Below are 26,277 nucleotides of genomic sequence, written 5' to 3'. Positions count from 1 at the left end.
CACTGTCATTACAAGGAGATTGCTTAGCAGAGCAAAACCTGACAAATAGTAGCAAACAGAGAAGTTTTTCAACTGCTTTAATCAGATTCCCTGCAATCACGAGTGTAAACCCTAATCACACACAAAAACCACCTTTCACAAAATCGTCAATTCCTCAGACATAGTCAAGTCTTGCCTCTATAACGCAAGCATCAGTTTTTTCATTAAAATTTCTTCCAGAATTTTCTTACGTTAAACGTACTCCTTTGAAACTCAGCACCGCTAGGAACTTGATAACGCTTTTGTAGAACTGCGATCAAACCCAACGAATTTCATTATTTTCATTAAGCGTTAGCCGAGGAGGCCTGAATGATGACGAACGACCACTTGACATCCCTGGCGGAAAGTCTCGCGCTGATCCTTGGCTAGAGGGGAATCTAGGAACGAGTTAAGGATGAATTCTTTGTTCCTTTTCATTCGTTGCAGCAATTTGTCCCGTTAATTACGAAATTACTCGAAAAGTAATTTTTTTCTATATATAAGAACAAACTGAGGCGCGATTTCTAGTATTTAACGCTATTATAGCCCACCTAGTTGATATATAGACCTGAAAAAAACTAAGTTAAAAACGGAAAAGGATACGAAACTGCTCTTTCTTCCAGCCCCCTTGCGTTATTAACATGCAGCCCTGCCTCGCGCCGAAAATTACGAAGCCACTCGGCATGAGACTGCAATCGCTCAGCGGTGCTTAACTCCTTCTCCGAGGTCCAGTCCTTCACGGTTGCTGGCTCCCTTTTGACGGTAAATCATTAAAAGGAGAAGAAATCTTAGAGAGAATGACAGCCTATTCATATAGGTGTCGTCCAACCAAAATTAGAAAAATAATACAGTTGTGTTGTTAGCGTAGCCCGAGTTAAAAAATAAAAATAAAAAAAAAACCCCACTCTCGGATTTCCTTGCGACACCCAGCTCAGATTATAAAAAGAAAGTGCATCATTTTACGTACCTTGACCCCGACAGACTAATGGTAGGTCCGAGAGAAAGTGAGGCTGGCGAGTCACGTGACTGATCTGAAATAGGAAATAAAATGGCATGGTGTTCTCTACGATATAATCATGCGAATGGAGATAAAAATACGTTAGCACTCAAATTAAGCCATTTATATTCTTCAATGTTTTTAAAATCGTTGCTGTTTAGTCAAGATGTGAACGTCACCTCCAAAGTAGGATCTCCATTTCCTTTCCAGTTGTGACTCAGTGCTCTCTTGGTTTCTGTACGGAGCCTGGAATTGCGGAGGGGCGCTATTCAAAGGATTGCTGCGGCAAACGATAAAACAGATGAATTAGATCTAAGCGTTCTAATGTGTACGGCACTCGTGAAATTTTAATCTTAATGGTGTCCTGAGTAAGACTTTCAATCCGATCGATCAAGTACAAAAGGAAATAAGCATATGTATGGTAATTTAAAAGAGAATGACACACAGGTAAATCCAACTGCAATAGTTATTTAACCTCAAGCAAGCCCGCCGCATTTTAGGAAAACCGTTATTGTATTGTGGCGCTTCTTGATTTGATTAGCATAAAGCGACTGGGAGTATTGCGGCTCCATCATACAGAATACTGGTCCAATACTGGTCCAATACTGGCAAAACATGTAACAAAGGAAGCATGGCCTTGGTTAGGATATACCGGTCTATGCTAGGATATACCAGGGACAACGACCCCTCTGAAAAGAAATCGTCGAAAAAACTCACAAAGTACTAGTTTGTCCTTGACGGCTGGGTACCGCAGGACCTCCGGTGGGAACCACAGGAACACCAGCACCTCTCGAACGATAAGGTTCTGTTGCTGTGCCAGACTGATAAGGGGCCTGGGCTTTACTGGCCCGACTTCCTTCAGGATAAACAGGCGCGGCAAGCGGCTCTCTGAGGGCATCAGGAAACGGCTGCGTGACATGCTTAGCCCTGAAGGGGGCCGGCGTGACACTTGGGTAAGTAAAGGATGGTGCACGAGATTGAAGTAATGTTAAAATTCGCGCCAAGTCCGTGTTTATCTGCTGCAAAGAGTAATGAACGGCTTCGGAGCTGTCTTCACCAGTGGAGGGTTTCCTCAGGTTTCTGGGAAGGGCCATTTTCGGCTGTCTGCTGCCCATCTTGACGTCACTTCTTCTTACGTTTCCGCTTATGACGTCACCATAGTCGCTACTGCTGATGCCGCTGCTGTCGTCATCATCAAGAGTCTTACGCGGCGTTTTCCGTGGACGGTGCCTGTCTCTTGTTGGACGAGCGTTTTTGGAATACCCAAGGAACGTGTCTTCTGAGTCCGAGGCAGTTGACTGTAAATAAAAAAGAAAACATTCCTAACACTTAAAGAGGGTGGTACTGTTCACGTTAGTTGAGAGAATTTGGCACTTGATGCGCATCGCGAAATTAATTAAAACCCATCAATTTCAAGCAAGATAAGTTCGAGTATAATAGCAACGATAATAGCTTACCATTCCGCCTAACAAGGCATTCTCCAAAACCCTGAGCCTATCTTCCTTCTGTCTCAGCAGTTCTTGGCCAGCGGTCATGTTGTCCATTACCACTCCAAGCTCCGCTTCCTCCTGGGAAACAACAAAATATCAACAGTGTAAGGCTCCTAAATGAACAAGAGTGCATGGAGACAAGAACACATCTGGCCGAGCTGTATAAGAATCATATGTACCACAATCGGTCAGTTTGCCAATTCTAGGCAAGTAAACACCCTCACCTCTTAAATCGGGTGCTAAAGAACCAAAGCGAAAGTAATCAAAAAGACCTTACAGAGCAAAGGAAACCATCAAAAGGAACCAGTCGCTACTTTCTTGTGAGGGTAGTGTGATATTTCTTGACCAATCAAAGGGCGCAATGGAGTGAAAACCAAATTAATACCCTGCGACTTTCGACACTTACTGGAAAACTACCCTCAAGTTTTCCAAAAATCTTTTCCTGTGGTCCTCCTCAAAAGGGAAAAGGAGAAAGGGAAGAAGACCAGGCGCGACGGAAAATGGTTGAGTACTTTCCAGAGTTTTAATCTAAAAGGAAAACCGTCTTTACCTCGTCTAAGCGTGTTCTTACATCTTCCAAGAAATTAGCATTACGACTGGACAGCGGCTGCAAAAGGAGGAAGAGGAGTCAATGTGTAAAATTTTCTTTAATTACTTTCACCATTCCAGTGTAGTTTGAATTATGCATGTTAAAACAAACCTTTCCTCGTGAAATGTTCCGCGACACATCATTTGTCCATTCTTTCCGAGCGTCTTCTAAAGCGACCTGATGAGGAGGAAAACACTTGCTACGTAAAGATGTACAGTCTGTAATCGGATCAGAATTGGCCCATTTATCGTATGTTATCGCAATACGAGGTGACTAGCTGTGTTCTTTATCTCTCTTAATAAGACGCTTTTCCACCGTGGGTTACAGGTAAGGAATCCAACTGGCACCATTTAAATCACATAGTTTCGTTAAAAGTCACAATCTGGCATGAAACAAAAACATTATCCTACGCCTATATAACTTGATACTCGAGATCAAGGATCATTGCGGGAAACGCTTTCCGTTAATCTTTCAAGCAAAGAATTTCTTGGAGGTCTTTTACATGAAGAAATTGTGATATGTTCATAATAAATCAATGAAGTTTTTGAAAATTGTTGAGTGCATCTATTAAAGATATCATCAGGTGGAGGTGAATCGTACCCGTTTAACCCTAATCTAAAATTCTGCTTACTTGTCTTCGTTGCACAGAGCGCCGTTGTCGTCGTAAGAACTCCTTTGCCCTTGTTATAGCATCTCCTTCCTGCGCAATGCGGCTTTTCAATTCACTGCAAGAAAAAGCACGAACTTTTTAGTCCAAACTTGTTGACCAGTCCTTTTCTTTCCAACTTGAATTCTCGCGCAAATCAATAAAAATCGGAGAAAAAGTCTCGACTCGCTTTTCCGAGTGCCTCGCTCCCAAAAGTTCACGCGGCGCCAAGACTGCCTTGAGCGCCGGATTACGCTCTCAAATTAAATAGGAACTGCTCTGTGATGCTGATGAAGGTACAGAACCAACACAACTTTTCATCAAATTCTATTCTCAGAGGCACCAGAGCTTAGCTAAACCCTATCCTGGTAATCTAATTTTCCAAGTTTAGTGCTTTTTATAACAATGCAGGACTGTCTAATGTGTGACTTTTTCACCTGTTACGAAGTTCAGCTTTCTTCTTTAAATACAAAAAGGTTCCTTGGACATCCTCGGAAGAACTTTCATCAGATGATATGTCCGCTACAAAACATTATAAGAATACGTAATCAGCCCCGAAAGAAACTTCACAATACCTTTACCAATATTTATACTGAACAATTAGACGAGCTCGAGATTTCTATCACGTGTTATTTGACGAAGACGAACCCCTTATCAATTATCACGCATAGAAATCGAGAGCAAGTAATCTAATTGTTTTAGTACAAATCTACTCGTAATTCAACGCTTAAGAACAAGACATGCTTATGGTTACGATTCATTTTGTTTACAACTGCAGCTTGTCGGGCAAATCACCTGACTCACAATCTATCATGGAATAGATAGCAAGTGGCGTAACTAAGCAGATCGCAGCATTCGTAAAAGAACGTTGACAAATTTGTACTAAACTAGTATCTGAGCGCTTTTCAACTGTGAGTTGTAAAACCAAAATCCTGGTAATAATAGTGACCGGAAATTGCAAATGTCACGAGAAGCCAGAAGTAAATAACGCACAACACATACCAACCTGGCGTCAAGTACAGGTAAACACGCGAACCTTTAGCTTTGCATCTCATTGGCTGAGAGAGCGGCGTCCGTTTTCTGAGCTTAGAATTGGTCTAACCTGCAGTGACATACATTATCGCTCACCTAAATCGAAAGTGGGTGCTCGGACTCCTGCTGAGCCTTTCTTGGCCGTAGAATGCACAGGTGCCCGGGGAGAGAATTCACCTGGGGAAAGGTCCTCGCTGTCTGAACGAACTGTAAACAAAATACCAACACTTTAGAGAGGGAGATCAAATTTGTAAAGAATCGAACTGCAAAGAACATTCCAACATGATAACTTAAGGCAGTGGAGAAGTTAGAGATGAAAGAGAACTCAGATTATCGCCACGAAGTCTTAAAATACATAGCCTTGCTTAAAATAAACTGCTGTGTGCCTTTTACCGACAATGCATCTAGTTTAAAGCATTAGAGCGCTTTTCTACTGCACGTCGTAGAACTAAAACCTGTGGAATCAAAACGGACTATCAGAATAAAGGACAAAATTACAATGCACTAATGAGAGAATTATTGTAAATGGACTCTCACGCTAGGAAACGTAAGCAACTAGTTTACGATTGGCTTCCGTTTTGTTGTATCTGATTGGTTGAGAAGGAGGGGCGAATTTTTGGAACCAATCACGAAGTGAAGAAAAGCAAAGGCAATCCCAATTTACTGTACACGTTCTATAAGAAAGCCCTCCTCATGACACTAAATTGGGTTTTAGATCTGAAATTTAATGTGGAATTGAGCATTTGATTGATATTATCAATCAATATTATCGGGGGATTTTACCCGGAGGAGAAGTGAGAGTCACTAACGTGCCTGCTCTGATAATATAACAGATCAAATCGCATTACTGATTAATTAATCATTAATAATTATAATCATAGTACCTTTCATGTCTGAAGGTGGTACCAGACGATTGCCCTATAAAAAAAAATTAATATTCTTGTTTGAACGGTCACGTAGTTTTGATGTAATACAACTAAAATAGTTGTGTTGTGAGCTTCCGGAAATGTTCTAGAATACTTTGTAAATGTATATAAGGTCTCAGTCTTATAGTAGTAGTTAGCTGTTGTGGTTTTCGGGAGAGACTAATTATCTGGAAAGCTATACCGAGAGAGCTACACCTGTATTGTGGAAGATTGTTTATTTCGAGGAACTTTGGAGATAACTGTGAGATTGTATCAGTGGTTACCTAACTTATAGTTTGTAGTGGGCTTGAGTAAGTTTATAAAGGATAATTACTGTATTGTCTGTAAGAGTCGCTCCCAAGTAAGAGTATTACAAGTTGTTTAATACAGTTGTTGTGTTTGTAAGAGTTTAGTGTTCTTTCTTTCGGTCAAATTATACCGTAGTAAAGAAAAATTAAGGGTGTATAGAAGTATAGGTCTTAAAAATAGGGACACGAAGGCGTTCCTTGCCTGAAAGGCAAACCGCTGGAAAAGCGCTGGCATTAAAACTGAGGCGTTTGTTGATACGGTCAAGGAAGGTACCTGAGTAGCGGAAACACCAGGAGGTTCCAGGTCCTCGACATGCAGGGCTTCATCTTCAGAACCCAAATCAGCCCCTTGATTTTTGGGCCTTTTCTTTACATCTCTAACTTTCGATGTGGAGGCCACTGGCTTATCAAGACCATTGTCATTTACCAGGGTGTCTTCGTGTTCACCGTTAGTGATGGTTTCTTCTTGAAGTTTATCTCGCTGAATCAGAAGGTCTTGTAGCTCTTCACTCTGCTTTCGACAACTTTCTTTCAGTTCTTTCAGATTTTTCGTAAGATTGCTGTGATGAAGCAATTAAAAGAGGATTAATTACAAGAATACTCAGAACTCTTTCTATAAACACCTGCCTATGGTGTAACGAGTAGCTGTGCCCGTCAAAGAGGTCGTGAGGCGAAACTCAAACACGAAAGCTTGCTCGCAGGCTCAACAGACAGCGGTAAGAGGTCTTAAAGGCGGCGGTGGAGCACTGGTAACCCGATTTTCTTGAAACCCGTGATTAACAATAAGGTAACGTAATGATATTCGTGTGTAACGGTCGAAGCTGGAAGATAGCATCACGCAGTCTGGTAACCAACCTGATATCATGCTGAAGCTCTTGTTTAGTTTTGCTTAACTTGTCCAATTCGATTTCAAGGTTCTTTTTCAATCTGTAAACAAGAAAAGAAACCACTTGATATCTCATACCACCCTCGTGTTGGATCCCAAAATCAACTGGTATGGTGAGTCATTAACCCTTTACACTCTCGCATCAATGTGTATATTCTCCCTACTGCTCCTTATACATTTTCTGTGGTACCTACAAGGAGAGGTTGTTTTCAATCGGGAGTGTCTTAAGTTGCTGATAGTTTCCGTTATTCTCATGACCTCAACGACACTGTAAGGAGAACTTAGATGCTAGTCAGCCTCAGGGGTTAAAGGGTTGAGTTAAAAATAAAGCGTTAAATACCGAATTAATAAATTAATATCACGAAATTCGAAACATGAACCTGTTTAATTTGTTTAAGTCACGTTCACTACTTGAGATGGCTGCCTTGATCTCATCTAACTGAAGCCTTGCGAGTGTTTCATCCTGTCCTGTCGATGCCGCTGCTTGCTCGCCGGCTCGAGCTAGAGCCTGCGGGAAAGAGACGATAAAACCACGTGACATTACATTGATAGCAACAAAAAGAAAAACACACAGTGTTAAGCACACAGCACAGGAAAACTAAGAATATACCAGCGAGGAATCACAGTTTTGATATAATAACAAATTCTCAACATTAGACAACGAAGGAATGCATCTGTCAGGAGAACTGGCTTTTTAATCAGAGGAGTGCATGGGAAGTTTTTTTAAAATTACCTCTCTCTGCTGCACGAGTCGCTTTCTCTCCTCCTCTATTTCCTCTTGATTCTCCTCCAATGCTCTCCTCTATGAAAAAAGAACCAAAGAGGCTTTAGGGAAAATATTCATGAGTATCAAGGAAAGATTTTAGTCTTTCATCGGCGAAACTCCAAACGTATGTGCTGTAGCAAGCAGAAAAATTGTTTTTATTATTGCAGTGACAAGTGAAACTGACAAGCGAAACTGACAAGCACGAGTCTTCGTAACTAGTGAGTAAGGAATATCAAAGATTTAACGCTTTAAGTTTATGGCGGTCAAACCACCAGATTCTGCGATTTCACCCTAGCAAATGTAATCAATGGAACTCATCGCCTGAAGAAAACGAACACTTTGCAGTAGACACATCGCGCTCCACATCTAAATTACAGCGAAACAAACGATCATGCTTTATCATTGTTGTATTTCAACACGAAGTATGACCGCAACCTTTCCTAATGATATTGAATGTTAACGGAAAAAACAGTTCAAGTTGGCATACCTTGGCGGCTAATTCTTCCTCCTCTTGTTCCAGTGCCTCGCGCAGCTTGTTAAGATTGTCTCGTTTGGTTGCCATACTTGCTTCCTGATATTTCAATTGAAAAAAACTACCATTATTTAACAGTACATTAAGTTTGTATAAAACGAAATTGTTCGCGAAGAAAACAAATCTTAGTGAGGGGAATTCTGTAACTTAAGCCACTAGCGAAACTGAAGTTAAAGACTTCGAAAACGAAATTTCCGCTCAGCGTTTAATCTGAACGCCAAGCAAAACCAACTTCACCTTGACATAAACTATAAAATATTAGATCGGTAAAATAGAAGAACACCTATGAGGTCACAACAGAACAAGTATTACGAATAAAGATGGCCGGGAAGGAGAAGGGGAAAACCAGCAGATTGCAAAAGACAGCGAAAAAAGTTGGGGCTAAATTTTCTGCAACGAGGCACAAATGATGGTGTAGATCTTTTAAATACGACATTGAATATCTAATTTCTAAATCAAGATAATTGTATTTAAGAAAACATGACTGCCATTGCTTGATTGCTTACGGCCACTTAATGATATTTTTATTAATTTTAGCGTTAACGGCGAATAAACTGTTACAAAAAAACTGGACACGTTTGATGGAGAGAAACACGACTTGGGCGGCGGACGTAAGGCGAAAAATCTCACGTTGGACTCTTTCCGACCGCCATCTCAATTCACTCCGCATTCGAGATTTCTCTGACGTTCAAAGTTTTTCGCATTTAGCATAAAGAAGAAATGTGCCAATGGTGTAAACGTCTGCAACTTATGCTTCCACTACTGAACTACGTGATGATCAAATAACGTAGCTTTGTACTAAGCTGGCAGAAGAGCCAAAAAGCAACCCTTGCCACACCATGAGCCTCATAGTTCATAGTAATCATAGTTCTTCAAAACATTTCAACCAATGGTTAAAACCGAAACTCAGTAGGAAGCAAGAAACTGGTGCCTAGCAGCGCGTATTTCAAGCCCACTTTCCCACGGCCATGCAGTGCCTCTACTCGTATTTGAACCTGAGAAGTCATTTTCGGAAACACAAAGTAGAAACAAACCATTTGGTTGAGTTCACTTTGCAGCTGGTTCTTCTTAGTTTCCATCTCCTGTCGTAGCTTGTTCATATTCTTTTCGTGTTCTTCTGTTAAGTTCCTCTTCTCCTTTTCCCATTTCTCGCTCAAGTCAAATCTTTCCTTGGTCTCCTGTTCACACAATTATAACAAGCGCGTGAAATACACCATTCAGTAAAGTAGAGCATACAAATGGAAATATATTCAAGCCATGCGCGGCCATTTTTTTTTCTCATAGTGCCTCTCCATACCCAAATTTCCTGGAAACCTGGAAAAATGCCGCGGGAACCTGCGATGAAATAGCTTTCTCTGAATAGGTTACTTTTCGAATGAATGTCAAAAGTAATCCAGATTTGCCTTGGTTTTATTTTACTTCGGTCTGTGATTAGTTTAGAAAACTCGCGCCACGCTCTATACCAATCACAGGCCAAACGAAAACCAATCGTGACTTGGTCGCTTGCGTCTTCCCGCGCATTTGGAAGTTTACCGGCCCGTTTTTACTTTGAGTCCTCATTGGCTAATGATGACAAAAGCCTTTATTGTGATTGGCTGTTGTAATAACTTTGGTTTTGGTTTCACGAGAATCGAATGAAAATTGCTTTACACGAATTCCCCAATTTTTAAGGAGAATATTTTGCTAAATTACATTACCTGTTCCTTCCACTCTTGTTTTATGCTGTAAATTTTCTTCTCGTATTCTTTCTGCAAAGCCTCCTACAAAAAAAAAAGGTTTAAAAAAGTTAACAACGGAAATTTTGACTCTTAAAAGGTGAATCCTTTCAAAAATGGTATCTGTTGAAAAAACTGAACTCAAGGGTGAAAAGAGCGTGGCGGCGGCCGAGTGGTTACCGAGCTGAACTCTGCTTCGAAAGGTCTGGGTTCGAGACCTGGCTGGAGTCAATGTGTTGTGTTCGTGGGCACTCTACTCTACTCTACTCTACCCCCCCCCCCCCACCAGAGTAGCTGTAAAGTGTCCTTGCGACCCGAAGAAATTTGCTTGAGGGCTTAACACTGGCATTCTATTCAGGAGAAGTAGCAACGTTCTCAGCCACAAACGAAAGAAATCGGTCGAAGTGGCGACAGTGAACAGTTACTAGGTCCTCAAAATTTCGCCAAATAGTCGCTCAACTTACTAGCTGTTTCTCGTTCTTAGCTTCTAAATCTTTTCTCCTTTTCTGAAATTCCTGTTGAGCCTTTCAGGAAAGACAAAAATAATAATTAGCGAAAGAAATTTCCTAGGCGTGAACAAGACGCCGTCTGGGATTTTTCCGACAAAAAAGGAAAACTTCCTTCGACCACCAAATCGTCTGAACAATAACTATAAGCAACCAATGCAAAAGGGTGAAGAGAACTTCCAGATCACTTTTACCTCTACATCCAGTGAGTCCATACTCATAGTGAAGTTAGCTTTGGATTCCGCCGCAGATCTGCGCGCAGCAGTTAATTCGCTGTTTTGCGCCACTTCTAAATCACTCTTCAGTTCCTGCAATGCTTTCTCGTGCTTCTCGGCTAGCTCCGTTTTTAGTTGTTGTAGTTCGTACTCATTGTTTTGCTGCAGCTCTTCCAACGCCTGCAATATATGAATTATAATAAAAGTAGTGATATGCATTCAAATTGCGCATTTACATGCGTTCAAGGCTCTTTTTACGAGGGACTTTAACGAAACAGCATGTAACATTTTACTAAGAAGGGCAGGATATTTCTCTGAAAATGATTCGACGCGAAGTATTTTAAAACAGCCTCCCTTTCAAACGTACCATCTCTTTTTCTTTTTCTAATTTCTCTCTTAATTGCTCTACAACTTCGCTCTCTTTATCTTTCAACTTCTGTTTTTCTTCCTCCATTTCAGCTGCAAACGTCTCCCGCATCTTCCTCAAAGCTTTCTCCCGTTCTTCCGCCATCTTGTCGTTCTCTTGCTCCTCCTGTTCTTCCAGCTCCTCTCTGAGTGCTTTCAAAGCCTCTTTCTTTTCCTTTCTCAGTTCAGCCTCTTCCTGTTCTTGTTCTCTTTGTATCTGCTGTTTTAGTTTCCGCATCGCATCCTGTTTACCTTCCTGTAACATGGCTTCCTCCTCTAAAGCGTCTTCTCTGGCTTTTTCTCCGAGTGTTTTCATCACAGCATCGTGTTCCTTTGCCAGTCGTTCTTCCTCACTGTCCTGTTCTTTTCGATATTGCTCTTGGAGCTTCCTCAGAGCATCTTCTTTCTCTTTCTGTAGTTTCTGCTTTGCCTCGTTCAGTTCTTTCTCAGTGGCTTTCCTCATGTCTTCGATTGCTTTGGCTGCTTCTTTTGCTAGCCTACAAAACACATCGTAATTTTGCTGACAGTGACATCACCAAACTTTCAAGGTAGAACTGTATCAGACTTATGATTACCATAGACACTGTAAAAAAGATACCCGGGTTTTTTAAATTTGAGATAAAGAGAGCTTATATTTACTTTTCTTTTTCCTGATTCTCTGCTTGCTCTTGTTCCCTCTGATCTGTTGCTCTTCTGCAATTGAAGACATGAAGATTCAAAACACTAAACAGCCACCAAGGAATTGCATCATCAGTACTTAGAGCAATTTTCGATTGACCGTCGAAAGTAATCTGTGATTGCATTGGTTTCATTTTACTTCGCTCTGTGATTGGTCTCAGAAAACGCAAGCCATTTTTTCAACCAAGGACATTCAATCCGAGATTGCATTGATTAATTAGTTTTACTTTACTTCACTCGGTGATTGGTCCAAAAAACTTACACCACTTTATCAACCAATGAGATTCAAAACCAAAACAATTGCGATTGCGTCAACCGTGTTTGCTTGTTTTCACTTGGAGTTCTCATTGGCTTCTTGGATATATTTTCTTTGCCCTGATTTACGGCTTATATTACTATGGTTTTGGTTTTAGGACACTCAATTGTTTTAAATTGTGTTAATTCTTACAGCTTTGTTTCTGGTGTCCTTATACCTACAATTGTAGATTCGTGCGTCCTACATGTACCCTTCGTCCGACCTTACTTTCAGTTTTTAGACATGCAGCTTAGCAGGTGTCACTGGTAAAACTGTTTGTAACGCTCTGATTGTTGCAGCGTTAAAACCCTGATAACTACTGCGTAAAAAAAGGCCCTTCACTTGACGATACAACTGGGATTTTCAGATATATTCTCTCTCTTACCTTTCTGCAGCTTCTGCTTGTAACGTTGCTCTCTGTAACCTGTCTTCTTCCTTATTCGTTGTTACACCACTCTCCTTGTTACTAAGAAATGAAACACACACACACACACACACACACACACCAAATTTAAGATATAAGTTAAGGATTACTCGTGAGTCTGGGAGTAATAAGTGGGCATCTGTCAACTTTTCAGGCACTAGACAAAATGGGGGGGGGGTGGGGTGAGAAAGGTTAGGGAAACGCTGGAGAGGGCGGGAAGAAAGGATAAACCTACAACACTTTTTATTATCCATTTACAAGCAGGAGAAAATGCCGGAAAGCTCCACAACCTTTAATAAAACCAACATTCAGGAGTCATAGTTGCCTAAGCCCCTCAATCCACTCGATTAAAATGGAAATTACTCAGAAATTGAGAAAAAAAACAAAAGTTGTCGATAGTTTAAGGCCTGGTAGAGGTAAGAAAGAGCCCAGACCTGTTTCTGCATGAGAATGTTTCTCGTTTTGTTTGGCCAAAGAAGAAGATGAAGTTAAGAAGCTGCGTCTGTGCGTAATCAATTAGTCTAAACATTAGGGGTTGGACTCTCTTGAATAGTATCTGTGTGCTTTATTCGTTTCTTTCCTCTTGTCTTATTTGTCGTAGACGGTTTTGGGTGTTGCCATCATCCAATTACAGTACTATTGTAGTCATTGTTGTTTACCTTGAAGGACTTGGATCTCGAATCAAAATGTCACTACTCCTCACCCCAGCCATCGTCCTTACACTACTGCTCACAGCTGCAAGTCCACCAGCTTGAGCCTGGAAGGAAAATTTGGAAACATCACAAGCTCATTTGGGGAGGAAATAGGGTGACCTAGTGGTTAAGACACTGAACTGCGGGTCAAGAGGTCTGGGTTTGAAACCTGGAAAGGTTATAATGTTGTGTCCTTAGGCAAGATACGGTGCACTTTACTCTCACAATGCTACTCTCCACCCAAGAGTATAAATGGGTAGTGGCAAATTATCGGTTTACAGTCAAGTCGCCCGAGAGTCATCTCGCCCGAAGTCATGTCGCCCGAAACCTGAGTCATGTTGCCTGAAATTTTAGTTATATCGCCCGAAAAAAAAATCAAGTCGCCCGAAAAAACAAATTAATCTAAAAAGATCTGAATTTCAGACTGTTAATAGGCAATAACGTTGAGAAACTTTTTTTATCACTAAAGCGCTCTTTTTTTCCAACAACACCATGAAGATTCTGAAAGCGTTGTTCGTTCCTAACAACAAAGGGAAACGTTGTCCGTTTCCAACAACAAAATGCAGCGTTGTTCGTTTGGTATGTAATCGTTTCTTACTCACGGACGTTTCGTAAGCTTGAGAAAGTTTTTCTTGGTTTCTAACAATATCATGAAGACTTTGACTACACAGAAATCAATCGTACGCTCGGAATTGAAATATGTTTGAGTAACGATTCTAAAAGCGTTGTTCGTTTCTAACTACAAAGGAAAACGTTCTCCGTTTCTAACAAAAAAATAAAGCGTTGTTCGTTTGGTATGTACTTGTTTCCTACTCACGGACAGTTCGTAAGCTTGAGAAACTTTTTCTTGGTTTCAAACAAAGCCATGAAGACTTTCTGATCTTTTTAGCATTTGTTTCTTCGGGCGACTTGACTTTTTTTTTCGGGCGACATCACTAAAAATTTCGGGCAACATGACTCAGGTTTCGAGCGAGATGACTCTCGGGCGACTTGACCGGTTACCCAAATTATCATACGAGGTGAACCTAATGACGACTTTTAGGTCACTTCCGCTCACATAAAACCATTCAAAATGTGGCTGACTTTCACAGACAACAGTCTTTTTTACTACTCGTACTCAGACAATAAGAAAACATGATCAATCAACTCCACACGTGATCAGCATGTGATTTCTCCAATGAAAATTTTTAAGATTATCCAGCAAACAAGAATTGAGGAAAGAAAACTTATCCAGCGAATTGTTTGATCAAGATAGAACACCAAATTCTCTCACCTAATTAAAGGAAATGTATTGCAAATGATAGAAGGGAGAATAACTAATCAGATCATGGAGTTCAGTAGTTGACTTGGAAACTCTCGCTATAGTGTATTAAGCATTGTGCAAACAACCGCATTCAGTCAATCTGTCAGTTGGTTGACCGGTAACTTTGACAGTTGCTAACTTAACACAACACGCATGACAGACACGTGTTGATTTTGTTGAAAATGGCCAAGTCATGAGCAAATTGGCACATTTTGTTTTCATGAAAGAAATACTAACAAAATACAAATAAGGGTCTTTTACATCGCAATATACACCTCTGACTTGGTAGCACTTTGTGCTGGACTTAAAAGCTCTGCACTCATTCCTTCCAGTCTGTCAGATAATGTCCTGTTGATACCAAAGTCCTGTACAGAAACAAAATCAACACAATTAATTTAAACACTTGATGCCAGTTATTCACACAAGGTCTATCCTACACGGTAACCGGTCAAGTCGCCCGAGAGTCATTTCTCCCGAAGTCATGTCGCCCGAAACCTAAGTCATGTTGCTCGAAATTTTAGTAATGTCGCCCGAAAAAAAAAGTCAAGTCGCCCGAAGAAACAAATACTAAAAAGATCAGAATTTCAGACTGTAAATAGGCAATAACGTTGAGAAATTTTTTATCACTAAAGCGCTCTTTGTTTCCGACAACACCATGAAGATTCTTAAAGCGTTGTTCGTTCCTAACGACATAGGGAAACGTTGTTCGTTTCCAACAACAAAATGAAGCGTTGTTCGCTTGGTACACATACCAAACGAACAACGCTGCATTTTGTTGTCGGAAGCGAACAACGCGTTAAGAATCTTCATGGTGTCGTGACTGTTTTTTTCTTTTTTTTGGAGTTGCGTGACTGATAACCTCGTTTTGAAATTGTGAGCCTCGGTTCCAGTTACGTACCTCGTAAAAATACGTATCGGGGACGTTTTTGAGAGAGCAGAGATTTTGAGTTGTGTTTTCCTAGTGATTAGAGTTTTCATTTTGTGAGGATTAAACCTTTAATTCGAAAACGGAAATTTGGTTCCCACATGGTGTTGCCGGAAACAAAGAGCGCTTTAGCGATAAAAATATCTCGACGTTATTGCTTATTAACAGTCTGAAATTCAGATCTTTTTAGTATTTGTTTCTTCGGGCGACTTGACTTTTTTTTGCGAGCGACATTACCAAAATTTCGGGCAACATGACTCGGGTTTCGGGCGACATGACTTCGGGCGAGATGACTCTCGGGCGACTTGACTGTAAACCATCCTACACCACCATTTTACGCAATCAGTGGGCCTCAGACTTTCTTTAAAAGAGGGTTGATTTGGTTAAATAAATGTCCTTCCATTTTTAGCTTTTGGCCCTCTTGACAGATCACAAAGAAAAAAAATGCAGCTTAACTGAGGACATAATTTTGTTAAACAATGGCTAATCTTTGTTTAAATAATTAGACCTTATTTTTCATTTATATGACTTTCCATTTTTTTACGTCCAAAAGTTGTGATAAGATGATTATAAAAGACCACTATGTGAATATATTTACTGACCTACCAATCATGTACCCTCCAAAATTTCATATGTCATCAGATGTAAAGTTGTACATAGACATGTTGCTAAGACCCAAAGAAACCCTTGAAATTATAGGATTTTGATTTATGGGAGAAAATTCAAAATTTTCACTAAAAGGAGTGAAAGGGGAATTTGGGAAATCAATTCATATCAATCAGGTCCATCATTCAATCATCCGCAATAATTTTACAAAGGCCTAGACCATTGACTCTCTGTACATACACTGGCACAGTGCACATCACCTTTTTCAGACCCCAAAGGCACAGTTATAAAACAAAAAGTCAGTTTAGTGTGCTCACCACTTCTTCTCCATCATCAACATCACTCATCGATGGTGTGGCAGGAGTCTTGATATTTGAGCTTTCTTCCACTTCTGAGTCCTAAAAATACAATAATAGAACAGATTTGTGTTTAGTCTCTAACTGGTAATCATATCTTACAAAACCTAGTAAGTAATTTTAATATCTCAAAACAAAGAGGTTCTGGAGTTGAAATCCTATAGTTTATTTTCTGCAGCCTTGAGCTGAAGTCTATTGTTTAACATTGAATCTATAAATAATGGTTACCATTATAATAGGACTAAGTGGAGTCAAATTTAGTCTGTAATCATACAATTGATCATCAAAATTAGATGACCACAAAGGATTTGTTAATCACAAGTATGATTAAAGACTGGATTGGAAGACGAAGTCCTGTTGAAAGATTTCTTAATTCAATCATTAATGTTTGCTAAATGAAGGTATCTTCATACATCAAGTAAACTCACCTCATAGCCAAGTGCTCCTACGTCATATACACCAGCAAGATCAATTGTTGGCCGTCCAAGATCACTCTGCAAATCAAAACAAATCGTCAAAATCTTTTCAGACCAGATATAAGGGAAACAATTAACATCACATATGAAGAGTGGCACCTTCAAGTTTTGGAGCCACATTTTCTGATTTTCAAAATATGTGGGGAAAATAGTAGAATTCATCACCCCCTTTAACTCCCATGATCTGATCTTTAATTCTCCCTTCTGGCTGCAACACATTTTCTTGATAACTAGTTACAATAATTTGGTGTTAGATCATGATAACAAGTCTACTACCTAATAATTTTAAGTATTCTCATTATCAGTTTGCTTGACAATGCATGGATATTATAGGGAAAAGTTACATGTTTATCACTTCTGGGAGCTAAAGGGTTGACAAATTTTGGTAACCAAGGTATTAGGGTAATAGTGGAGCTCGCAGAGTGTAGCCCCATAATTATACAAAATAGTAGTAACCCATCAAGCTGAAAAAATTTGGATGTACAACCGTACGACCATACAAGGTGCTACTTTTAACATGCGTGGTCAACTGTACCGCAGGCACATCAACGCCACAGCTTTGTCCAGTAGTCCAGTGGTCAGTGCACTGGGCTCCGAGTCGGACAACCTGGGTTCTAGTCCTGGCCAGGGCAAGGCATTGTGCCCTTGAGACGTGCGGGGAAAAAAAATGCAAGCTCCACTTTTAGGCTTGGCTAAATCTATACGTTACCTTGGTAACTGAAATCTGTATACTAATTACATACCTTGCCTTCCTCATCATCTGAAAGATCAGTCATAAAGTTCAGATTTATGTTGTCTCCTAATCCAGTGCTTAGGGTGATTGTTCCACTACCATCGCTGACTCCTCGACCAAACTTTTCTTGACCTGTTGACTGTTTCTGGTTTTTATAAATGCAGCAAAACTTAAATTAATTCAAACCCAACATACTGGTTAATAAATGTGATGAGCTGACATTCTCTATGACCATTATATATATGTAACAGTGGAATCCTAATTTTTCAAACCAACTATGGGAAAGAGAATTGACCTTCATTATAGAGAGCTTCAAAACTGGCTGTAAAAAAAGGGTTAACATTTTTTGACAAAAGAAGAAAGGACTGAATATCGAAAGCCTTGAACTTACCCCTTGTGAATCCTTAACGCCACCAAGAGGAGCCTGCTTGAAAGGATCCATATGTCGTTCTGCACCTGAAAACCTTCCACTAGTTCGAAGCCCACTGCTAGAGCCTCCACCTAGTGGGTTTTTTCCCAGAGAACCTCCAAGGGAGGTCCCACCAAGAGAACCCCCTCCAAGAGAGCCCCCTCCAAGAGACCCCCCTCCAAGAGGGCCCCTACCTAAAGTGCTCCCTCCAAGGGAACCTGTACTTGCTCCAAGGGAACCACCCAGTGAGCGTCCTGGAGATGAATCTCTCAATGGAGCTAAGGAACCTTCACCTTTCAGTGGTGCGAAACCAGGGCTAAGAGACTTAAAGAGGACATTGAACAAATCACTTTCCAATGAAAAGAATAATAAAATTCAAATTAGCTGCAAGATATCTTCAAATTGGAGAAAGGGTTCCAACATTTTCATTCTTTTCCTAAAAGCCTGCATAGTTAAGAAACAGGAAAATTAAAACAGGACCTTTTTATGCAAGGAAAGGCTTGGGAAAGATTCATAATTGTACAGCCTGTATTTGCTGTCTAATGAATGAATGAATCCCAGCAAAAGTTAATGACAATTCAAGTACAAAAATTGTCTCTAAACTGCTGGGTGTCCATGAGAATGCTCAGGCTACATGCATAATTAAGCAATTATTGAGGTTTATTGTCGGAGGGTTTGATGTCTGAATGAAAATACTTGCGGAAAGGTTCTAAGGTTTCCAGAATTAAATGACTTTGTTATGGAAATTTATTTTACAAAACATTATTCTTAAGTTCTTTAGCCTCTAATTGCAGTTTTCTGCGTCAAAGTGTATTTGTGTGTCCATCCCAATTTCAGCTTTTGTCATCTTTGATCATCAGACAAGTAGATAAATATATAATGATTAATATAATGCAGTTGATTTGTCAACTCCTTCTTGTAACTTTAACCCTTTAACTCCCATGAGTGACCAAGACAGAATTTCTCCTTACAATATCAATACAAAATCAAACAAATAAGTGTTGAGAATAAAGAAAAATACCAATTTGGGGATAATTAGTTGATTCAATACTAAATTCTCTGAACTAACATCATAAGAATTGTATGGTTGACAGTAGGGAGAATTACAAATTTGATCTAGAAGTTAAAGGGTTAAGTGTCCAAGAAGAATTTAAGAATTACTAAATGCACAATTCATTAAATCCATGTTATATCAATCAATATTTTACCCTTTGTTTATTTAAAGATCCCTCTAGTGACTTAATCTTTTTGCCTCCATCTTTTTTATCCTTCTTCTTATTGTCTTTTTTTGCCGACGCACTCAAAGTGCTTCTTCTTCTCCTCTCCTCAGTAACCATGCTTCTATAGTATTCATCACATGGGTGATCCCAAACGCTCTCACCCGTGTGGAAATTAAAGTAGTAAATATCTCCAGTGGCATCTTGACTGAAAAATAATTGTTCAAATAAGGAAAGGTTATTAACCTTTTCACTCCAAGAAGTGATTATAATAGAACTTCTCCCTGTAATATCCACACATTCTCCAGCAAACAGGTAATGAGAATACACAGACTTATCAGATAGAAGTTGTTATCTCAATCAAACAACCAATTCTCTACAAACAAATTTACAAGGAAATGTGTATTAACTAAGTGGAAGAATTAATAATCAGATCTTGGGAGTTGAGGGATTCACTAGAAGTGCTGTTACAGGTTATTTCACTAACTTGTACATATTGACTTACTCACTCTTGGCCCTTTTATTCTGAAGATCTCAAAATCAATTCTTGTCACAGCTACACATTGACATTTTTTTTTTTTAGTATTTTATATATTTAATCTTGTTTGTATGCACTGCATGCCATTCCTTTAGTGATGTTAAGGCCATGTGATTTATGAGACCTCATAAAATAAATGGTTGAGTTCTGGAAAACAGTCCTTATTTTTATGGTTGAAGCACTATACATGACAATTCTCCTATTTATCTCCTATACATTTGTTATAATTATGGCTCTGAGAATGAAGTGTTAAATTATAAAATATAATATTGATTTTCTTTCTTTCACCAACTCACAAAGCATACCCAAGTACTATACAAGCATGTTAACCCTTTAACTCCCAGAAGTGATTGAGAGGCAACTTCTCCCTATCATACTCATACATTTTCTAGAAAACAGGTATTGAGAACAATTAAACTTATCACATAGAAGTTGTTTTTTCTTGATCTAACACCAAACTTCTCGAACCAATTTAGAAGGAAATGTGTAGCAGCTAGTGGGGAGAATTAACAATCAGATCTTGGGAGTTAAAGGGTTAAACCATTGAATAGGGTGCATTTATTTTATCTCTCAGTTGGTACATGCACTAGATGATTGGTCAATTTAACAGGCTGTATTTTATTACATGACACTCTACTATTCATGTCTGAATTGAAACTTTTCCTCTAAATTTGAACCCATACTGTAAGTTACAGAACCTCCTTTTTTTGCTGCCATTTTGGGCTCAGGCCATAAATCTGAGCAGAAAAAAATTGGTCTGTAACTTATAATACAGTCCTTGAACTCAGTTGGTAAGAGTTCCTTATTGTTTTTATAACTAAAATCTGGTCAAAGTGTTTATTACTAAACTTGGAAGTTTAATGGAGATTAAAGCTTTATTCTACTCACCAAGGTTTCCAATCAGTAGGTAGAGGAGCAACAATACCTTCCCTTGCAATAAACAGAAGATCTCTTTCGTTAATAGGATCTATACCTATTGATTGAGCATACTCAAATATCTCTGCAAAGGAAATTTGAAAAAAATTACAAATGCAGTGCTATTCCCCTCAGCGCTCAAACATAAAGATTATACCAAAATTCATAGATAAATTACAATATAAAAAGTACACTTTTTTAAGGTCTCAACAGCTAAGACTGCTTAAGACTTGTACTCTATGGACAGTTTTGAAACAGAATTGATAACTCATTCGCACTAACAAGATTTCAAAGTTGATAAGTGTGTTAAACATGAAAAAGATGCTTAGTTAAACTCCATTCCTTGATATATGGTTGATCAAAAGAAACCAAAGATAAATTTGCTTAACAATAATAAGTCAGAGAAAAGTCTTGAGAAACGTTATTTTCCTAACCTGATTGTATATTTTGTGTTCGCCTGACCATACATTTGATCATTTAACTGTAGTTACACGTTGTTTGTTATTCATCTGACGTTGTAGCAGATTGTTATTTATATATTGTTTTGGGGAGAGGTAAATTTCTAAAATTATATACCCGCTTTAGTTAATTTTTTTTTCTTTTTTTACAGCGTCGAACCAAAGAACTCTTATAACAGATTAACGTTTTCTACATCAGAGTGCATTTGTACGTCTACACGGTTGCCTACCTACATTTCATTTACTATCGGGCATCTTCGATCGCCAGACCAGTGGATTAAAATTGATGATGAAAGTTGAACCACCAATATCTCAATGTGACCTTCACCGTGTCCAACAAATTAGAAAAATATTCCGAGCTTTATTTCAATCACTAAAACCTTGGATGAACTTAGACGTAAACATGACAAAAACTGCAAAGTTGAAATTTCATTTACCTTGCTCTGTCGGTTGATAGTTTTCATCATATTCCTCTTCCAGGATCAACTGACCGTTGATCATAGTAGCCATAATGGTGTAATTATTCTTAAAAATTATTTTCTACCGGTGGTTTTCGAATAAACTGATGCAAGTTAGTACGAGCAAGTTGAACGGTGATAGAGACGCCATTTGTTGTCAACGAACGACAGGCTAGGTAACCGAGCCTCTTTCTCTATGAGTAGGGCCTGGAAAGAGCATCTGTACACGTAGGATTTTTTAGGGATCACAAAGGGTACGGAGGTTGTATTGGTTGTCACCAAAAGATTATAATACAGGGGACAAAAAAAAGTTGACTTCCAAAGAGGGGGATCATAAGAATATTACAGAGTCTTATGGGGGGACCAGGTTCATTATGTTGTGACGCAACCAAAATCCCCGACCCTCTTCCCCCACAGGATAAATAATGACTGAATCTTGTATTCAGGTCCTATACCGTGTTCCTGCGACTGCAATCTACCACCGCATGGCCTTCTGTGACCTATCACTAAACAGACCTACGGTAAAAAGGAATATGTTCTGTGATAACGTAGCCTGCAGAACTGGAGGTGTTTTTTTTTTTCCTTGCGTTTACATGCGAACTGAGGCAAGCCCAAGGCGAGCGCCTGAAAACGCAAAAATATCACTGCGGTTCTGCAGGCTAATTCATGAAAACGAAGCAAAATGTTGTTAATGTTGACGGAATCTATGAGTAGTCCTCCAATAGATGATAGGAAAGCCTGACCAATCATAATGCGTGTTTAATTTAGCTTGTTGTATAAACTTGTACATTACAATAGCAAGTACTGGCCATAGATGTTATTTCCAAGCGTTTTGCATATGCCACTCTTTAGTCGCTGTTTTGCTTCCCAACACCTGATCATAGTAAAATTAAATGTTCCTAACCTGCGTCGTGCTTTAGTTCTTAATATAGTTCTCTGTGATCACAATCCTTAGACTAAGAATATTTCTTTCTTTTCGGCAAAGTCCGTCGTGCGAGTGAAAAAAAAAAAAAGAAAATCGGGAATTGCACTTGAATTCAACCTTTTTTTTTTCGCTGTCTTTTTTTTCTGTTTTTTTTTTTGTCAACCGAAAAAAGGGGGACAGCTTGTGGTCTACACACACCTAAATGGCCATTTTAAGCCCGTATTGATAATGATCTTACAAAACAAAACATTATGTTTCAAAATGCGATCAATCGCTAGGATATGTCTAAATAACGCAAACACGCAGCCAGTATATATTTTGCCGCGTTTGTCTCGAGTTATTGCACTGCATCTGAAACAAGTTAAATTTTAAAAATCAACGTTTCGATTTTATAAGCGATCGTTAAACTCGCCTTTTTTTACACCTGGTTAATGTGGGCGTAAAAAAGCACGTGTGGAGTATTCCATGCCAAGGTGAAGTTTATGAGCCGAGGGTACAATACAGGTTCTTTTTAGAATGTATATCAGACCAAACACGCAGCAATCGCGTTTTCATTCACTCATTTTCGGTTAAATCTACCTGAAGAACGAGTGACTTTAAAGTCGAAATACCGCAAGATCGGTACTGTGATGTTATTCATAATCGAGAGAGGTGCAGATGCACGCTTCAATAATTTTGGAATCCGTGCAAATAACTGCCATAGTGTTTCATTGTAGACAAGCCTTATACATATACAGAAGACGTCCATATTACCCTCTGTGTAATCAAACGGCAATTCTTCATTCCACAGATCATAAATTAGACTTTGTTGCGGGAGATGTTGCAAAGTTCGTTTCGCTAAGAAGGTATATAGGTAGTACTACATTCGGCATCCAAAATATAGAGACCTTTGTTAACAAGCAGTTTCGCTTCGTTCTATCATGCTCGGAATTAAATTGACGAAAAAATACCGCGTTGGACTCGAAAACTTTTGAAACGCCCGGTGGCTCAGTATAAAAAATTAACAAGACAACAACAGAAAGGAAACAAAGCAATTTTAACAGGTAAATCTTTTACCTCTTTTGATACTTTTTTCAATAACACAACTACTGCTGCTGTTTCAAAGCAACACTGTGAAATATTTACTGTCGCCATGCATGTGACTCTGATTCATGGAGACAAAGGTTTCGGCGAATTTTGAGGCACTGTTTTTGTCGCCACCGGTTATGGAAGTGGTATCATTTACTCCAATGAAGTGGATTCCCCAAATTCTTGGCTAAATTACTGGTTTCAGTTATAAAGAAAGTATATTGCCAAGATACGAGCACTTTATATGTGAGAACTGTCACAATTTCTTTTATTGAAAGCCTTAGAGAAGTTTATTAGATAACTCCGACTTCACTGAGAAATTGAAATTCCATTTTCCATTCATCTCTCTTCACAAAACTGGCAAATAGAACCGAGTAATATGTTGGCAAGGTGGGTGAATTCTGCTTTCGATTGGCTAATGTTGTTTCAATGTTCCTAGTCAACCACATGGCAAAAAAATCTCAACGATTTAAATTGCTCTGAATATTTTAAACAAAACAAATGAATAGAAGGTTCCAGTAAATTGGCTTGAAGAGCTAGTGTTCATCGTTAAGAAAGTGTGATTTTCTTCAGACGACTGTTTATTCACGTTTAATTCCCGTCAGAAACACTAATTTCATCTGAAAAGCGGCAAATGCGCTTTATGTATTTACTTAAGTTTGAGAGCTCTGCAACTACGTAATAAAACTCATATGTATCTTAAAAAAGAACCAAGAGTTAGCTATAGATGACAAGCAAAGATTTTCTCAGGACACGTGAGTTTTACCATTTCACAGATCATAACTTGTGTTGATCTTCTGTCATGTTCGAAAGCTTTTGGGAACGATATTTTCACAGTGACTGTATTACTTTATATGAAAGCAAACATCCGGCGTTTTTCAAAGCAATATTTGTATTTCCAGTTCAATTGTTCATTGATTGAGTCACTAAACTTTGACAAAGGTTTTCACTGTCACAACCATTGAAATCCGTGAGTTTTACCAGCAAGTGCGAACGTTTCCATATTAAGCAGCACTGTGTGCTTAAAATTATTTCAAAACTTCGAGCGATGAAAGAGGGTTAAATGTCGTGCTGTTTCATCGCATGATCAATTCATCCAAGGTGCAAAAACGTTTTGAATGATGTAACAATGTTTTAATTACAGCAAGCTACGGTTTATTGACAAAAAAGGTAATTTTTTCAGTCAGCACTGAAAGGATCTCAGTCAACAAGGCTGATTGTTGAAAATGGCGGCATTAGCTCTGCCGAACATCAGCTAGACGCGAATGTGATTAGCAAGACAACAATCTAATGACGCCGGTGGCCCGCACATTTCGCCTAATAAGTTTAAACACAAATTTAAGTATCGTGCATTGTTAATCAATGGCTCGGAGATGAGTTTAGGCTCCATAGATTTCATCGAAATAAAGCCACAAAGTTTATTGAAGTCGACATCAACTTTCCAGTTCGTGTTCTTCGTCTCTGGTTATTTTGTAAGTGGCATAATAAAAGCTTAAACTCGGGGGGGAAATAACGGAACCTTATGAATATAATTCACTCTCAAACAAAGGACGAAAAGAAGATTTGCGGTAGGAAAGTTGTTCACAATAGTCTTATCGTTCATACACGTGTTTAGCTTAGAGACAAATCGACTCTAAATCTTTGGCAATTCATTCCTAAAGCACTGGGAATTACTCTGAAATATCGACGCAAAAATTATATCATCGACGTGCGCAAAGCCAAAGTGGGAAAAAACGATGCCCTTCTGAAAGAACTTCTGATCCGTCTCTCAGTAGCATGGATTTGATTAACGTTTGTGTACAAAGCAACAATTTACTCTCTTGACTGAAATTGGACAAAGTCATCGAATTTTTCTTAACGTACACTAACCGACCGCAGACAAAGTTCAAGAACGCAGTTTAAATTGCAAATTTTTTTCCACGTTCAGTTTTCTATTAAATTTTGCATGAAAAAAGCGAGCGAGATTTTTTCGCGGGCGTCTTTAAAATCCATGGTTTCTTGCTAAGATACAAAGCCTGCTTGGGAACGATGCAGCGATCAAAAACCAAGCATAAGGCACATAGAATTACCGTGGTCTTTTAAGCGGGGAAACACAATAATAAACGAACAAGACAGTTTTTGATGCGTTTGTGATATACGGTATCTGAGCATAACTCCTGATGCAATTGTTGAAACTCTGTATCTGATCTGAGAAATGAGGCTTTTCTTTTCATATAGACGGGTAGATCACTCAATTGTCTCACAGCAAACTTTAATTTTGTCAGCACATGGCTATTATCTATTCACTTGCCTGGGGGGAGAAATTCTGCCAAAACATCCATGCGCAGAATTTTGAAGATGGACGAAAACACAATACACCTTGCCATGAAGATGAATGAAAGGGGAAACCTGGGCGAAATTAAACATATATTACGGAGAATAAGTAAAGTAAAGGTCACCATCTTTCCACAAACGTAATAATCAAAAATAGTTTTTTTTTTTTTTTTGCGCGTAACCTACGAGGAAACATCGCGAAATATAATAAATTAGAAAGACGCATTTTATGTATAGCTTGTAAGGGAGTTTTGTATTTCGCTTGCAAGTGAGTCGGAAAGTGACCAAAGAGGCTGAATCGGGTGCATTGGGTAACAAATAAATGTGCATACGTAAACAGAGGAATATCTTTAGCTGGGTTCAAGGTCTTGGTAAATATCCATGGATATTTAAACTTCAAGAGTGGCATGTACTACTGAAAGCAAAATTAACAACCTATTGTGTGCTGCGGTCGCCTCAAAGGTGGACTCCTCCAATA

General features: G+C 39.1%; 1 protein-coding gene across 1 annotated transcript; it reads right to left on the bottom strand.

Moving 5' to 3' along the window:
- Positions 1-60: 60 nt before the first annotated feature.
- LOC113675317 (uncharacterized) lies at positions 61-22,151 on the bottom strand. Its single transcript, XM_089208816.1, has 33 exons — positions 21,473-22,151; positions 20,551-20,662; positions 19,116-19,332; positions 17,890-18,231; positions 17,509-17,643; positions 16,718-16,783; positions 16,251-16,331; positions 14,678-14,767; positions 13,067-13,164; positions 12,369-12,449; positions 11,650-11,703; positions 10,973-11,507; positions 10,585-10,785; positions 10,349-10,408; positions 9,867-9,929; positions 9,204-9,347; positions 8,125-8,208; positions 7,605-7,673; positions 7,252-7,379; positions 6,841-6,912; positions 6,260-6,545; positions 5,657-5,690; positions 4,869-4,979; positions 4,178-4,262; positions 3,726-3,819; positions 3,206-3,271; positions 3,056-3,112; positions 2,473-2,583; positions 1,733-2,313; positions 1,195-1,295; positions 986-1,049; positions 622-771; positions 61-416 (listed from the first exon to the last, which is right to left on the bottom strand). The coding sequence occupies exons 1-33, from the start codon at positions 21,543-21,545 to the stop codon at positions 296-298; spliced, it is 4,566 nt and encodes a 1,521-aa protein (XP_089064942.1). The 5' UTR covers positions 21,546-22,151; the 3' UTR covers positions 61-295.
- Positions 22,152-26,277: the final 4,126 nt, after the last annotated feature.

This window comes from Pocillopora damicornis, chromosome 6 (assembly GCF_964200805.1).
Source record: "Pocillopora damicornis chromosome 6, jaPocDami1.2, whole genome shotgun sequence".
NCBI classification, from domain to species: domain Eukaryota; kingdom Metazoa; phylum Cnidaria; class Anthozoa; order Scleractinia; family Pocilloporidae; genus Pocillopora; species Pocillopora damicornis.
This window is presented reverse-complemented; position numbering and strand designations above follow the sequence as displayed.

Excerpts from the sequence above, each read along its gene's own strand:
- LOC113675317 (XM_089208816.1), bottom strand. The coding sequence starts at position 21,545 with ATGGCTACTATGATCAACGGTCAGTTGATCCTGGAAGAGGAATATGAT. Across the intron at positions 11,508-11,649 it reads GAGAATCAGGAAAAAGAAAA|GCTAGCAAAAGAAGCAGCCA; the intron begins GTAAATATAAGC and ends TGTGTTTTGTAG. Across the intron at positions 8,209-9,203 it reads AAAGTGAACTCAACCAAATG|GAAGCAAGTATGGCAACCAA; the intron begins GTTTGTTTCTAC and ends TTGAAATATCAG.